The following is a 15,843-nucleotide window of genomic DNA, read 5'->3' on the forward strand; positions in this document are numbered from 1 at the left end:
CACATCATCATCCGATCCATTGCTCATATTAAACTGTTGACTAGTGCAGCTTTAAGTTTTTACTTTGTCAGTATACTGTATGGCTGATTAGATGTATAAAGGGGCTTTGAACCTAGAACAAAGTGAAATGTTTGACAAGACTGTGACTTGAAGAATTCTTTTGTTTGCAGGTTTAATTTGTTAATGATTGTTATGCTCTGAGCTCCATTGCTTATACTTACTAATAGGCAGCAGTGTTGTGCTCATTAGTGAGTGGAGCACAGCGAGTCCCCATTTCTCCTGACATCCTGACTGTGTAAAGCAGTAGGGGATGGTACTGGTAGCCATCGCTCAGCCTTAAGCATTCATTCCCACTAATACTTTGTGTTTTATAGAAAAGCGAGAGAAGGCCTCCAGTCTGCCTTACAGTATATTACACATGTTGCAGGCAATTTGTGAAGCTTTATTAAACCTTAATGAATGACCAGCTTCCAGTTAGGAGAGCAGTCCTGCTGTTTTTCTCAGCTTGTTTATTTTTCCTTTCCTTTCTTTTTAATCTTATTCTAAATTATTTGTTACCAGCGGTTACTCTATTTACATCTGTCTGTTAAAGTACTAATGTTAGTGTTGCTTTAGTTAATCCCCATAGTGCAGAGATCTTAAAGATGCAGCACAGATTGTTTTAATTAACTTCGCATGTGCCGTAGTCAGAAAGAATTACGTTTAATGGCTGTGTGTTTAGGGACAGTTATGAGGAAGTGGCTTGGAAATCCTTTCTATGTTTGTTACTCACACGGAAAACATGACTAGACACTTTAGCTATCTGTATATAGAAAAGCAAATTTGGACATTCATTTTGTCCTGATAATGATAGTATTGTATGGTGGAGATTTTTACATTGTGGAGACTATGTGGTTAGCTGACCAATATTTACAACTTCAATTATGGTGATATTAACTGCTCTTTCACAACCTCTGATTCCTAATGACCGCATCACATCAACAGCAAAAAGCTGAACAACTCCAGGCAACCGCCCACACACACACACACACACACACACACACACACACACACACACACACACACAAACACACTGAAGCATCAACAAAAACAGCTCAGGTCAGTTTGCCTTGACCTTCTCTATTACTCATTTCAGGGGAATGAACAGCAAAACTGTGCAAGATGCCAAACTTTTTTTAGATCTTCAACCTTGTCAGTTACGTGGCATCTTTGTCAAAAATGATCTAATCTCATATAACAGTGTTTACAGTTTACAATTCCCTCCTGTAGAGATGAAGCTGTTCAATGCTATTTGTGTTTTTCTCCTTATTAACAACCGGCAGTCGAACACAGGGCAGTGATGACAGCGCTGCAGGCACAGCATCTGATCTAACAGTCAGTTTGAACACTGAGAAAACAACCTGAAACCTGCTCCATCTACTGACCAGCTGTGGTATTACCTGAGCTTTTAGTCTTACTACAGTGAACAAAAGCCAGTGACCGATATGACCCCCTGGCTTCATTCATCAGTCTAAGAGACTATGACCAACACCAGAAATGTATTCCTTGTTATTATTGTAGCACATTTTCACCTCATACCAAAGCATTGCAGTTTTGTACCCATGTAAACCAGTGGTGATAGGCAGGGGGAAAGATTGTTGTTGTTTGGATAACGTCTGGTCTGACGTTGGTCAGAAACCCTCCATTGGAAGAAAATTTTTAATACTTCCTGTAGATGACACATTTGAAAAAAAAACTATAGTCATCGCTGAAGATTTTATACGTTTTCCCAATAAGTCCAGAGATTAACAGGGTACAGGTCAGTGAGATGCCAACAACCACTTTACTGCATTCTCTGGAAACAGCATAGTTGCACTGTTGGATATCTGACAGTAAACTGGATGTGTAACAACAAGATTATTTTAGGTTTACTGGCAGTTTGAGTGAAAGTAAGCCAGGCTAGAACTGATCTAAATCTGCTTAGGGTTAATATATCATTCATTAACACTGTTGCCAAATCCCTTTGCCTGAGTTGCTATGTATGCTTGGTTAATAATGGTTAATGATGCATGTTTTGCAGCAGTGTTGTTTGTCAGCTGTGAAATGCTGTTTGTAAAGTGTTAGTCTGGGTTTTACACTAGGATATAACCAGGATTGACTGAGACTGTTGTGTGGTAACAACACAGACAATGAAAAAAGTGTTCATTTTATTTCTACAAATATTTGACACTCATTTACAGCAACAGAGAAATATTAGTTTAATCTGCAAGAGTAGGGCAAACATTTTTACTGCAACTATGAGCATTTCATGGTTTTCAGAAAACTTCCCTTCACAGATTGGAAGATCGATGGCACGTGTTTGATTACTGAACAGCAGCTATTCCAAACAATGTGTTTAGCATCATGAATGCAGAAAAGACATGCCATTTTGTAGCTAAGGCCACGCTGCAGAAACTGTAAGTGCAGTCCAACTCTGTGGTATTTGTGAATAACATGCCTGTTTTCTTGGCCCAGCACCACTCAAAACACTCGAGTACATTCAGAATAGCACCTAAAAACTTTTTCACATGATAAAAAAAATGTTATAAAAGAGTACAAAAACACATACGATAGATGAAACACTGTTGCTAGCTAGGTAGCTACAAGCCACTGAAGGTTTGTCATTAAAATGCCAGTAGATCCTTATGAGCTCAAACCCTCTGTGTCAGGAGGACGTTTAAACCAGTGATGTGTTCAAATGATTTAAATAAATTAAAATAATAGGGGAAACATTTTACAATTTCATAGTTGTGGAAAGACTTGTAATAGGCTTGTATTTTCAAGTGCGGGCAGCAAACATATCTTCATATGAGAATAAATTTGTCCCAGAATTAGATATTCAACATTTGAAACTAACATACATGAGAGAGAGTAGTATCCTGATGGATACTAAATAACTTCAGTGCTTGGTTGATATTACTTTCTTTTTTTTTTCTTTTTTTTTTTTGCATTGTGCATTTTCAGATACTGATTAGAAATAAAGCATATGGTCAAAAAATGAACAACATATTGTGTTCATCCAGGATGTTTCAGATGTCTTCAGTTGAGTATGATCTGCTCTATAATTTTTTCGGCAGATCCCACTCAAGGCAACAATTAAAAAAAGGAAGGTCTTTTATCTCAGAACTTTTTCCATTGTGACATTTCAGTCACAGACCGGGGGGGGGGGTTACACATCTCCATGAAATCCATTTTCTAACCATGTCCACCTTATGTTTTATGTTTCTTTGCATGGCCAATTGTGTCCAAGGCACAAGGTTGTTTTTTGGGAACTGCCTTGTGGGTAAGAGGCATCGAAGCGGCCACATGGGGGCATAGTCATCTGTAAAGCAGCACAGAGGCTCAGTAGGGGTACGATGAGATGGAGATGTAGATGATGAAGATGCTCTGGTAGGTAATGCGGCCCTGCAGCGAGATGGTGGTGGCCTGCACCTTGAGCCGCACCAGTCCTGATCTGTCCAGAGCCCTCAAGGTGAAGATGATCCCCCTGCCGGCCTCATCTCTAATGCCAAACACCCGGCCCATCACACCCGTCTCTGACTCTTGCTCAAGTATGGTGAACGACGTGCGCTCTTGCAGGATGCCCGACTCTGAGAAAGCCGACAGTCGTACCACATTGTGATTGGCTGGAATGCCGGAGGGGAGAGTGAGCAGCTTGTATTGCAGGAGCAAAGGAGAGCCTCCTGTGGCACAGTCCAGAGAGCAGGGCCTGTAGCAGGTCCTTTAAAGGTCAACAGGAAAGAGCAGAGTGTCACTGACACATAGCATTACAATATCTCACAGTTACAAAAATTCATGGATATGTAGAGTATCTAAAGCCTAGTTATTGTATTTAACACTGTTCAATACTTTTAGTATTTATGCAAATTACCCGGGGCTTCCTCCACTTTGGTACGATGCAGGGCAGGGTGTATCCAGGCACTGGTATCCTCCTCTGGTATTAAAACACATCTGATTGTGTCCACACTGGATGCCTTGTTCTGCACACTCATCGATGTCTAACGGTAGAGAAAGTGGATATGAAGTTAGCTGTATTCATTTAGAGGAAGGATGAAAGTTATGCATGTAGTTAGGAAGACCCTCACCTTTACAGCTCCTGCCATTGGGTAAGAGCTGGTAACCTGGGGGACATGTGCACTGGAAACTGCCAATGGTGTTTCGGCACTCGTGTTGGCACGGCTTCCTGAGCAGACACTCATCCACGTCTGTGCAGAGAATGATGCGAGGATGGAAGTGTGAGACTCAAGATGCTGACAAGACGGTATGATGTGCCATTTTGCGTTTTGCTTTAGAATGCTGTATGTTTGAAGTGCACACTCACCAACACATTTTCCGTCTCTGTTGGTGTACCCCACAGGACAGCTCTGCCTGGTAATGCGAGACGCTCCGTGAGAACGGGAGAGGATTGGCCTGCCTAGAGATGACACTAGCTGTGGGCGGAGTCTTGCCCTGACTCGGGTCCCATTGGTGAAGGTCTGGCCTCTCTCCAGCCCTGCACAGGAGCGCCCGTCCCCAAGCAGCACAGTACCAGGAGGGCACAGGCACCTGAAGCTGCCGGGCACATTGCGGCACTGGTAGGCACAAGGGTTTGGTGTCTGCAGGCATTCATCAATGTCTGAAAGGTAAAACAAGACTCGCATTGGTTATAATGTGTGCTCCCAATTAGAGCGTCATTGGTGAATTATATAATAAAACATATGCAGCAGATATCGTACCCAGACATGGGAGGCCTACTCCCTGAGATCGGTAACCTCTGGGACACACACAGCCATAACCTCCGACTGTGTTCTGACAGATCTGAGTGTAGCGACACATGTGACTTCCATCCTGGCACTCGTCAATATCTGAAAAATATACAGTTGAAAACATGTTAGCTGAGCTTGCACAAAAAACAGCATTTCATTTCTTGAAATTCCTCTCCTCAACCGACTCGAATTTTGTAAATCCTGAGTGTTTTAAAAAATCAAGCTGTAACTGTAACTATAAATAATACAAACAACACAAAAATAAAACAGCTATTGAGACAATTGTTGAGATGACTGGTAGCCTCCATCTCACGTCAGTGGTGCTATTAGAACAACAGAGTTTCCTAAATTTGTTACATCCTGTTATAAAGAGGATCTTTGTTTCTTCGGTCAAAGATTCTCTCTTGGTGACTATTAAAAGACTTTTTTCTTTCTGTCTCTGTCGAGGATAAGATGTGACCTCTTGCTGTTTCGCTCCCTAAAACAATCCTGTAAAATCTGACTGGGTGTTGCGTGACTTCAAATGCAGTTTGAGGTTGTAAGAAGCTGCCAGTCTTATCCCCAGTGCTGTTGGCTTTTACTGATTATACTAACGTAGACAGAGCAGGTATTGTCTTGGAGGTGGGAACCTAGAAATCTAGACTCTGATACTAATGTCTCCAAACGAATGTAGTAATGGTTTATGTGTGTTAAAACAGAACATTTAGCACCCTCTGGGGAAAACAAAGTGGATAAGAAATAAAGCCACTTACCCATGCAGGCTCCACTCTCTGCTTTGGTCATGCCAGCTGGACAGCTGTCGAAACACTGGTATCCTCCCTCTGTGTTACGGCACTGCTGGTGAGCCGGGCATACATTTCTCATGCACTCATTGATATCTGTAAAAGTGCAACCATTACAATAGAGCTGTTATTGATTGTCAGTTATCACCGGCCTCTAAAAGTATTCCAGTTAGACATTCAGATGGATCTTAAATCTCCTTAATCTAACAAGTCTTGATTTGAAAGTTTAAATTACATTTGCATGACTTCTGTAAACTCGGTATAATCTGTGGAAGTCTAAATAGTAGCTGACTGACCGATGCAGCGATGACCTGACAGCTGGTATCCCGGGTGGCAGATGCAGCGGTAGGAGCCCAGAGTATTGAGGCACTGATGCTGGCATGGGGAGAGAGCCGACTCCTGGCATTCATCCACATCTGAAACATACAGTTGACACATCTGGCTTAATGAATCTACTGTGCTACAGTATGGTTGTGTTGTTATGCCTCCATATGAAATGTTGAGCAGGTGGTTTAACAGTGATTAACAGTGACTTGCCTTCACAGCTGGTTCCCGTGATGCTGGGCTTAAATCCTGGTCCACACTTGGCCTGGCAGCGATACGTGCCCACAGTGTTGACACACTGCTGGTTGTAGTGGCACATGTGTGAGCCCTGAGAGCACTCATCAATATCTGGATGGTATTAAGTGAAACAATAGAGTAAGGCCAAATGTTGAGGCAGGGGATTATATGAAGGTTATTTTTTCTTCACTTAATCATTGTATACCTGGTAATTCACAAAACCTCCAGCAGGCGTGTTGTTTGTGTCTCACCTTGGCATGTGTTGGTGTCTGTAGAGATGGTGAAGCCAGAGGGACAGGCACAGGAAAAGCCTCCCATGATGTTGTTACAGGAATGAGAGCAGGGAGACTGGAGCGCACACTCATCCTCATCTAACAAGAACACATTGTGTCACAATAATAAAACTGGTACAGTGACAAATTCTCAAACACAAATGTTGCCAAAAGATAAATGAGGCATAAAAAAAAAGAAAGCAGCATACCGGCACAGTAAGAAGCTGTGTCAAGAATGAAACCTTTAGGGCATGTGTCTCCATAACCGTCTGCAAATGGAGAGTGAAGTCGGTGTTAGCTGCTTCAACACTTTAGATCCAGTATTTCATGTGGTGTACTTTTAAATCATTTTCATTTTAACCCCTGACCTGGTATGAGAAGGCTGGCAGTGACGTGGAAGTCCAAAGTGAGAGTAAACATATTGTAGACGCTGTTCATCCCAGAGACCTTGAGCAACTGGAGCAGAGGGCCCTCGCGCTCCTCCTGGCCCTCGTAAATTATGGTGTGATTACAGCGTAGGACCATGGGGTTTCCTCCTCTCTGGTGGGTCTGCGATGACCACGAGTACAGCTGCCCTTGGCCCGTCTGCACGTATGACTCGTCAAACTCCTGTAGGACACAAATGAAATCAAGTCAGAGAAATTGAGGAGCTTAAGTGTGTCAACAAGTTCTGTAGTGAGACATATTTGAGGTCTTTAAAGACACATTGTAATAACAGCAGTGAACACACCTGCAGGCTCAGATGAGACGATGTTAACGAAGGGGGAACAAATCCATTAATTACAATGTCAATGAGTAAAACTCCCTCAGAATCCAGACCCCTGGCCACGTGGGTCAAACGAAGGATCTCCCCTGTTTGGTGAGATCAAAAAACAGTAAAGACATCACTCATTTACAAGCAGAAGGAAGCGTGCTGAAACTGAAGTAATGGCCTTCATGTGTAAACTTGTGCATGTCAGTGGAAGTCAGTGGTGCCATCTGCTGGTTGTTTTGTAAACTACAAATAGTATAAAGCTCACCAGTCTCAAACTCCAGCTGAGACTCCTGTCTGAACTGGCCCTGAGTCAAGGAGTAGCCATTTCTGGCTTCTCTGCTCTGCAGCACAGTGGTCCAGTAGATGGGAGCAAACACAGACACCAGCACCCGCAGCAAGGGACCTACAATAAAACAGCATCAACTTTTTTGGGGGCCTTCTACAGCACTGCAGTCTAAACAACATGAGGATTAGATCCCCAAAATATGCTCTAACTCCTTTTGTAAAATCAAATACCTAAAATCTGTTCACACTTCCTATGTCGAAGAGTAATTTAATAAAAGAAAGCAAAAGCAGAAACAAAACCAAAATCTACCTTCTCTCTGACTGAAAACGTACAATGAAAGATATCAACCCAGGGGATATACTGTGTGATCACTTACCCACACTGGGAGGGATGTTGTCCAGGCGTGCCTGCAGAGTGCTGCTCCCCTCTTCTTCATTGTCTGTAATGTTGGCCTCGAGGAAGGACACTCCGAACTCCCTCTCATTCACCATGCCTATCAGGCTGCCTCTGGTCTTGCGAGGAGTCTCTCCTTTCATCATCAAACACACCAAGAAGAGAAGTAGTGAGTTTACATGCACTTGAGTAATCTGTAATCATTTATAACAGTCTTCAATTTAATTCTGAATGATACATGTGTATTAAAAACACATCTCTTTACAAATACATAGGGAAATTTCCTTTTGGTGTGTGTATGCTGTATGTAAGGTAACCTTCATAATATTCTGTTTATCCATACACATAAGAACATACAGTGCGATAATGCATAGGCACGGATATAGACCACAATATGAGATTATGCTGGTATTATGTTATAAAACACTGAAGCGATGGCATTGAAAATGAATATAATAAAATGAAGTGTAGGAAAACAAAATAATGTTTGATGTGAACCCTAATGAACTAAAAAATGAATTCACACCTGGACAGAGACCAGCATGACATTTCCTAGAGTCGATACTGGGGCCGCTGCATGACCGGCCACCATTTGCTGGTTCTGGGTTGTTGCATAATCTGATTCGTTCTTGGAAACCTTGTCCACAGGTGCTACTACATGGACTCCACTCCTGCCAGTTAGAGTAGCCTCCATTGACTGTGTGAGAAGAGGATGAGAAGACAGTTGAGTAATGATTCAGACTCTGTGAGGGGCACTGGCTTGTGTGTGCTTTTTAAATTCATGTTCATGTTCATATTACAATGTTTGTAATTATAAGCACAGAACTCACTCTGAACCTTGAGAGTAATGGCCCTCTCAGCTGTTCCAGCTTCACTCTCAGCCACACACTGATACTCTCCTTCATCTGCAGCCTGTCGATCAAACGGGTAAAGGAGAGTTTGGTTTAATTGTCACTCTGAAGAACAGTTGTCCTCTGATAGAGCCACAAAGCCCCGGGACAAAACTCTCTTAGATCACCTATAGTCTTATGGTAAAAGAAAGTTGACATTATAGCAAAAAATCTGACATTTTCTGCTGGGCAGTTGAGACTTGATTTCAGTGTGTCATAATAGATATTATTGGACCGGGGAGAGGAAATTTCATATTAGAGTGCTCTGTGGGAAGGACAGTCATCTGTCTGTGAGAAAGTCTCAGCTGCAGGCTGTGCAATTACAGCAGCAGTTAGAGACCTAACAAGGTTACAGGCTAAGGAAAGAGGGGCAGAGTCTGGGAACATCAAGCTTTCTGTTCATCTCCTCCCTCTGTTGCTAATGCTGTTAGCCTCTCTGACTGAACTGAATCTGATTTAGGTGGAAGTAGGACGCTGCAGGACAGTCACACACTGTTCCTTCACCCAAGGGGACTGCAGATGAAGCTTGGATATTTTGAATACTGCGCCATTGTTCTCCAAGACATAAAACATTTATTGATGCAAGTAGTGTGCTCAGGGGGGGTTAATCATTCAAACTTGAGTGACTTGGTTTAACAAAACTTCTCTAAAGAGGTCTGCTGTAAAATATAAGAAGGAAAAGGAGCAAAGTAAACTTTGTATTTACAGTGATGCTGTAAATGACCAAGGATCCGTTGTGAAGTGCTTGCAATCGGAGGGAGCGGTGCAAGGGTTTTCCATCCCGGAGCCAGCGGAGGACCGGGCTGGGGTCTCCTTGGACTGGACAGTCGAGGATGGCCGAGCCACCGTGGATAACTGTCTGAGACATATGGGCTTCACCCTTCAACACGGGAGGCTCTGCAGACAGACAGCACATGTTTATAAGTATGACATGTATTAAATTGATATTATCTGTTGAAAGTCCAACTGGCAGCTCTGACTAATCCTTGACAAAAACCTCACCTCTGATGCGGACAAATGAGAGAGCTCGGATAGAGCCAACGCTGTTTTCTGCTATGCACATGTACGTCCCAGCATCACTCACAGTCACATTGTCAATGATGATGGCGCTCCTACCAGCCTCGTCCACAGTGGCACCTGGAACATTTTTAATCAGTAGTGTCCAATGGATCTGGGCATAACATGGTTGATGTTGACATTTGAACGCAGTGGAAATTCTACAATTTCACCCCTCAGTACTGAATTAGATTAAGTGTCACAACACCAAGCTGTGTGAATATGAAAAAGTTTGAATAATGTATAAGTAAAAGAAGTAATGCAGGTGGTGTTGTGTAGCCCTCTAAGTGAGAAAATGGAAAACAATACCTGCATAGGGACTGTTGTTGACAGTCCAGGAGATGGCAGGAGAAGGTGTCCCCTGAGCATGACAGGACAAAGCCAGACTCTGTCCTTTGTTCAGGGTTACATCACCTGGCAGCTCCTTGAAGGCAGGCCTCATGTTGATGGACAGGCGGATGTCTCGCCTCTCAGAGCCTGCTACGTTGGTGGCCACACATGTGAACACACCAGCATCCCCTGGCTGTGTGAAGAAAGCAGTCAGTACTGATTCTTGTACCCAGACTCTGGAGAGAGACGTAGTTTATAATGCAGTGAAGAATATGAATTTTACCTCAGCTCGCTCAATTATCAGCTCTCCTGATCGCAGGACAGTGAATTTGCCAGGAAGGTTGGCCACTGTGGCACCATCCTTCTCCCATGATACTCTGGGTTCTGGTGAACCCTGAGCAGCACATGGCAGCAGCGCCTGGAATCCCTGAATGACTGAGAGTTCTGTCTGCGCAGGAGGAATCATGGGCGGGACTGTAATGCAATAACATTGTTAGTTTATAAATATAACTTTTAAACATGTTAAAGTCTAAATAATCATAAAGTCTTCACTCACCTTGAATAACCAGCCTCATGTCCTGGCTGGCTCTGCCGGCCAGGTTTTTGGCAGTACATGTGTAAAGGCCTGCGTCACTGCGCTGGGTTGAAGTAATTGCCAGAGTTCCATTGGCAAAGATACGTATATGAGCGCTGTCGACCACAGGCCTCCTCTCTTTGTGCCAGGTAACTTCAGGTTGAGGCTGCCCATCAGCTACACACTCCAGACTGACTGACTGGCCAAGCACTGCAGTGTACTCCACACGAGGCGCGCTCAGCACCGGTGGAACTGGAGAGACATGGGGTGACAGTTATTTACTTATTTTGGTTATGAATGCCAAAAACAGCTTTTGGAGAATTAGGAGCAACCAGTTTATATCACTATAGAATTAGGGCTTTTGTTTCTTTGCATATGTCACTGGGACACTGTACAGTTTCATCAAGAGAAATAAACATGGAGAAACCACCGCTTTACCTTGAAGGACTAGTTTGGTCCTGCCCACAGCTACACCAGCGTCATTCTTTGCCAGACACTGGTAGGTCCCCGCATCACCCAGTGTGACACGAGAGAACTTCAGGGCTCCATTTGAGAGCACAGCCAGTCTGTGACCTGTGATCAAATATAAAATCACAGTCACATGTGTAGGACAGTCAGTATTTATAGCGAGTGTTCAAAGTTGTGCTAATATTCTATACATAAATACCTGCTGCTATGGGAACTCCCTCTCTTTGCCAGGTGATGGATGGTCTAGGGAGGCCTTGAACCTCACAGGGTAGAACGGTCCCATGATGCAACACCACCTGTACTTCCTCTGCCATCGGTCTGATCTCTGGAGGCTCTAAGTGCATGGAAGAACAAATACATTGTCAGATGGGATTATATGTTTTATCATGAGCATTCTAGCACATTACATTTGCAGAGTGACCTGCAGCCGGTCTGTCAGAGCCAACCTTGCACTGTGAGAGTGATATGTTTGTGAGCCACTCCAGCTGGGTTGCGGGCTGAGCATGTGTATCTGCCAGCATGACTTGGCACAGCAGCCGTGATCTCCAACACTCCTGCATAGAAAATGAGTAGAGATTAATAGTTAAATGTCACATCTGATGAGAAAAAAAAATATGATGCTTGCCATGTGGCATTATTGTTTGAGTAGACCACGGTGTATAAAATCACTACATTTTGTCTTACCAGTGGGAAGGACACGATAACTTCCTCCTCTGGCGCCCAGTTTGGCACCACCCTTTGTCCAGGTGATGGTGGGCTGAGGACGTCCTTGTACATGACAAGGCAACACCACAGGAGACATCTTCACGGCTGTAACTGTTGTGGCATCGTCTTCAATAGATGGTGGGACTAAAAAAGAAAATAGAAAATGCATCAGTTCAAACATCTGAATTGCCTTTCTACACAACACAAAAAAACCTCCAAATGAATACCTTGCACGATGACCTCGATGACCCTGCGCTCTTCTCCTACATCATTGACGGCAGTGCACTCAAAGTAACCTTCATCCTCACTGGATGGTGACAAAAGAACCAGGGACCCTGAGGGCAGTATCCTGGACACAAAAACAAAACAAAAGTGCACCAGTTTTTATGTTTTTTTTACAGCTGTGAGAGTGAATCATACATGTTGTGTATTCAAAGGGAGTCCAGCCATAGTCTTTACCTGTATGCTCCAGGCAGCTGACTGATATCAAGAGGAGTGCCGTTCCTCTTCCAGGACACTTTAGGTGGGGGTATACCTGTAGTCTCACAGCTCAGCACTGCTCTAATCCCTGCACTTACTGTCACATTGAATGGACCCGGACTGATTGAAGGACCCACTAATAAGAGACAGGACAGCTTCAGTCACAGTGATTGTATATTTAAGCACAAGTTACTTACTTACAAATCAAAGAACTGCCAACACTCAAAATCACAGAGAAAACACCACAGAGACATAAAATAACTTCTGTATTTCCCTTTGCTATATTTACCAAACACCCGCAGATCCATTCCCCGGTGATCTGAGCCAGCCTGATTGGACACGGTGCAGTAGTATCGACCAGCATCACTCAACTGAACCCCATGTATATGCAAGGAGCCCTCTGATAACATGTACCTGAAACAAATAGACAATTAAAAGATGGATGAATGGATAGAGACAACAAAGTGTGCATCTGTGTCTGTTTGAAGTGTAGTATTACAGATACAGTCAGGTTGCCCTCGTTGTTATCTTAGGACGTACTTATTGTTATCCTGAGACACGGGGAAGCCATCTTTTCTCCACATGACTGTAGGTGAAGAGTCACCTTCAACTTCACAAGGTAAAACTGCCTCCTGGCCCACGTGTGCAGTCACCAGTGAACCGCTCTCCTTTATCACTGGTGGTACTAGAGAAGTAAGAAGTGACATATCCATGTAGGTTGGACTTGGGTTGAGCAACTAAAACAATTTTGAATTGATTACTGATGAGTAGACTTACAAAGAATCTCCACTGTGAAAAAGAGACTGGTACTTCCAGCCATGTTGGTGACCACACAGCTGTACTGGCCGCTGTCCTCAGGCCTGACTTCCTGTATCTCCAGGTACTGACCCCCCGCCAGCCGCTGGATACGACCCCCCGGCTGATATAGCAATAGGATGGTAGGAAAGGAGACAAAGTGCGTGAGTCAGAAGAGTTCGTTTTTAGTTCAGCATCTGTTTTGTTTTCACCGACTATGTACCTGCAGTTTGGCCTCATCCTTGTACCACTCTATATTGGGAGGGGGGTCACTGTCAGCCAGACACTCCAAGGTCAGATGTCCATTAACTGGCACTGTCAATGTCCTCGCGTCACCAGAGCCAAGCAGGGTCGGGGGCACTGAAACATAACCACTGATTATTAAGTGGTGAATTACAAAAAGATACCAGTGGTAACACACACACACGATTACTATGAGAAAGAATTCCTATATGCCTTAAGTGCTCATTTTAAACAAAGAACTAGGTAAAGACATGGAACAGATAAAGTGTAAAAATCATGTTGGCACTAAAAAAGCACATGCTCAGCTTTCCATACAGAACATGAAGGTTAAAAAGAACAGTGTGCTGTAAGATTCACACAGTGTTATGAGTCAGCTGAGCTGGGTGTGCCACAGTAGAGGAGGATAACACACATAACAATGCACACAATACAAATGTGCCACATGAAAACCAGACCAAGTCTGTTTTCGCTTTAGTGCAAACACAGATTTGTACAGTACATATCAAGCCCTAGGTGCAAGTACAGGAGGAAGTTAAGGGGGGGGGGCTTGGAACAACACACTAGAACAGCTTCTGTCACCTTGGACTCGGACCCAGTGGTTTTTTCCATCCTCTCCAGCTGGGCTGCTGGCCAAGCAGGTGTACAGACCTGCATCCTCGACCTTTAAAGAGACTGCATTAATCAGTTTAAGTGGCTCTTACATTACAATGCTGTATTTGCCCGGAATGATGCTGTTAAAATTTCCATCTTTTTGAATGATCGTGCTTTTTTACATCTTTTGTAATATTATCAGATATTGTCAGACTGTAATTTACCTGAATTTTGCTGATCCTGACAAAGTGTCCATCCTGCTGAACAATGTCAGTCCCTTCTAATGGGCGACCATCTTTGAGCCAGCTGAGGGTGGGAGGTGGGACTCCCACAGCGGAGCACTCCAGCTCCAGTGGACTGTTCGCAGCTATGGTCAGCTCCTCTGGAGAGCTGGAGCTGGATATCTTTGGGGGCTCTGGATTAGAAAGTAAAAGGTTTTGGATCAGTTGCTCAAGGAGTTTTCACTATGACTTTAAACTTACAACAACTTTAAATACATTGAATAAAGGTTTTAAAAAGATAGTTTAAATATATGAAGTTATAGGATTACCAAGCACGGTGAGGTTAAAGCTCTTTGTGCTGCTTCCAGCCTGGTTACTGGCCACACAGCTGTAGAGGCCGGCATCTGATGGAGCCACGTCAGGCAGCTGCAGCCGCGTCTCCTGTCCGTCCAGCAGCAGGTTACGGTGAAGGGACAGCGGCTGGCTGTCCTTCATCCATGTTAGTGTGGGAGGGGGAACACCACGTGCCTCACAGGTTAACGTTACCAAGGATCCCTGGACTACTGTAACTGGCTCCACTGGTTCAACATGATCAACACCTGGGGGCACTGGGGATCATACAAACACACATCTGTAGAAAACCCTCAGATCCAAAATGCTACACACAGTATCGGCTCCGGAGAAAACCAGAAGGCGGTATGTTATGACTGTACCTTGGACCTGGACATCATAGCTGAGCTCAGCAAGACCAGCTCGACTGCGAGCCACACACGTGTAAACTCCAGAGTCAGACAGCTGCACAGGAGAAATCCTTTTTCATAAAGAAAGAGAACATTTAACATTTAATCACCTCACCTGTAAACATGTGAGCTCTTCACAAAATAAGCATGTCTCTAGTCAGCTTTCTCTCTCTAAACTGACCTCAGCACAGAGTCACCAGAGAGGAGGCGAGCGCGGGGAGAGAGGAGCAGTGGACGTCCATTCTTCAGCCAGCTGATCTGAGGTGGAGGGTTTCCTGCTGCCTGACACTCCAGAGTCACAGCGCTGTCCTGTGTCACCTGCACCTCCCTGGGGACAGTGGTCTCACCAGAGATAGATGGCGGCACTGTGGGAAATCAAACTGAATTATAGAAAATCCCTCAGAAAGTTGAGCACTAACGCACCTGCACAATTGTAATGATCGAACTGACCGAGTACAAAGAGGGTGTAGAATTTGCTCTCCTGTCCCACCGGGCTGACGGCCAAACAGGTGTATGTCCCAGAGTCTTCAGGACTCAGCCTCAGTAATGTTAGCGTGCTGCCATCAGGGGTCACACTGCCAGGTTACAAAGACAATTTATGTTTTCACATTAACACCATGTATTACTTTATCCATTTTTCCATCTTTCATGTCCCAACCAGCATCAATTATTTGTCCACTGCACTTCTGAACCTCAGAATTACTTTCCCATCATTATTATCATCATCGTCCCACGATTTTCTCACAGTCATGCGAACACACAAACCAACACACACACACACGCACAGACACACACACAAACACACGCGCGCGCGCATGCACACGCACACACAGGCACACACACACACACACACACACACACACACACACACACACACACACACACACACACACACTCACTCACAATGAGGAGGGGGTGACAGTAGGAGAGGCAGCTGAG

At 44.1% G+C, this 15,843-nt stretch overlaps 1 protein-coding gene across 1 annotated transcript in view; it reads right to left on the reverse strand.

Moving 5' to 3' along the window:
* Window positions 1–2,164: 2,164 nt before the first annotated feature.
* The window catches only part of hmcn2 (hemicentin 2), a 45,502-nt gene continuing 31,823 nt past the window's right edge, over window positions 2,165–15,843 (reverse strand). The window contains exons 41-77 of the mRNA XM_023393976.2: window positions 15,355–15,479; window positions 15,086–15,269; window positions 14,878–14,975; window positions 14,494–14,772; window positions 14,168–14,358; window positions 13,932–14,013; window positions 13,333–13,469; window positions 13,092–13,233; window positions 12,855–12,999; window positions 12,604–12,728; window positions 12,294–12,450; window positions 12,062–12,183; window positions 11,814–11,978; window positions 11,576–11,683; window positions 11,329–11,463; window positions 11,100–11,234; window positions 10,644–10,913; window positions 10,371–10,561; window positions 10,067–10,280; window positions 9,704–9,838; window positions 9,408–9,598; window positions 8,642–8,723; window positions 8,338–8,508; window positions 7,795–7,947; window positions 7,398–7,535; window positions 7,109–7,230; window positions 6,747–6,987; window positions 6,588–6,647; window positions 6,358–6,477; window positions 6,083–6,217; window positions 5,842–5,961; window positions 5,516–5,641; window positions 4,734–4,862; window positions 4,340–4,633; window positions 4,104–4,223; window positions 3,890–4,016; window positions 2,165–3,739 (exon numbers count right to left, since the gene is read on the reverse strand). Of these exons, the coding sequence (XP_023249744.1) occupies window positions 3,361–3,739; window positions 3,890–4,016; window positions 4,104–4,223; window positions 4,340–4,633; window positions 4,734–4,862; window positions 5,516–5,641; window positions 5,842–5,961; window positions 6,083–6,217; window positions 6,358–6,477; window positions 6,588–6,647; window positions 6,747–6,987; window positions 7,109–7,230; window positions 7,398–7,535; window positions 7,795–7,947; window positions 8,338–8,508; window positions 8,642–8,723; window positions 9,408–9,598; window positions 9,704–9,838; window positions 10,067–10,280; window positions 10,371–10,561; window positions 10,644–10,913; window positions 11,100–11,234; window positions 11,329–11,463; window positions 11,576–11,683; window positions 11,814–11,978; window positions 12,062–12,183; window positions 12,294–12,450; window positions 12,604–12,728; window positions 12,855–12,999; window positions 13,092–13,233; window positions 13,333–13,469; window positions 13,932–14,013; window positions 14,168–14,358; window positions 14,494–14,772; window positions 14,878–14,975; window positions 15,086–15,269; window positions 15,355–15,479 (5,848 nt within the window). The 3' untranslated portion in view covers window positions 2,165–3,360. The remainder of the gene's footprint in view (window positions 3,740–3,889; window positions 4,017–4,103; window positions 4,224–4,339; window positions 4,634–4,733; window positions 4,863–5,515; window positions 5,642–5,841; window positions 5,962–6,082; window positions 6,218–6,357; window positions 6,478–6,587; window positions 6,648–6,746; window positions 6,988–7,108; window positions 7,231–7,397; window positions 7,536–7,794; window positions 7,948–8,337; window positions 8,509–8,641; window positions 8,724–9,407; window positions 9,599–9,703; window positions 9,839–10,066; window positions 10,281–10,370; window positions 10,562–10,643; window positions 10,914–11,099; window positions 11,235–11,328; window positions 11,464–11,575; window positions 11,684–11,813; window positions 11,979–12,061; window positions 12,184–12,293; window positions 12,451–12,603; window positions 12,729–12,854; window positions 13,000–13,091; window positions 13,234–13,332; window positions 13,470–13,931; window positions 14,014–14,167; window positions 14,359–14,493; window positions 14,773–14,877; window positions 14,976–15,085; window positions 15,270–15,354; window positions 15,480–15,843) is intronic.

Source organism: Seriola lalandi, unplaced genomic scaffold (genome assembly GCF_002814215.2).
Source record: "Seriola lalandi dorsalis isolate HSWRI2012SDOR001 ecotype SW California unplaced genomic scaffold, Sedor1 jcf7180002054945, whole genome shotgun sequence".
NCBI classification, from domain to species: domain Eukaryota; kingdom Metazoa; phylum Chordata; class Actinopteri; order Carangiformes; family Carangidae; genus Seriola; species Seriola lalandi.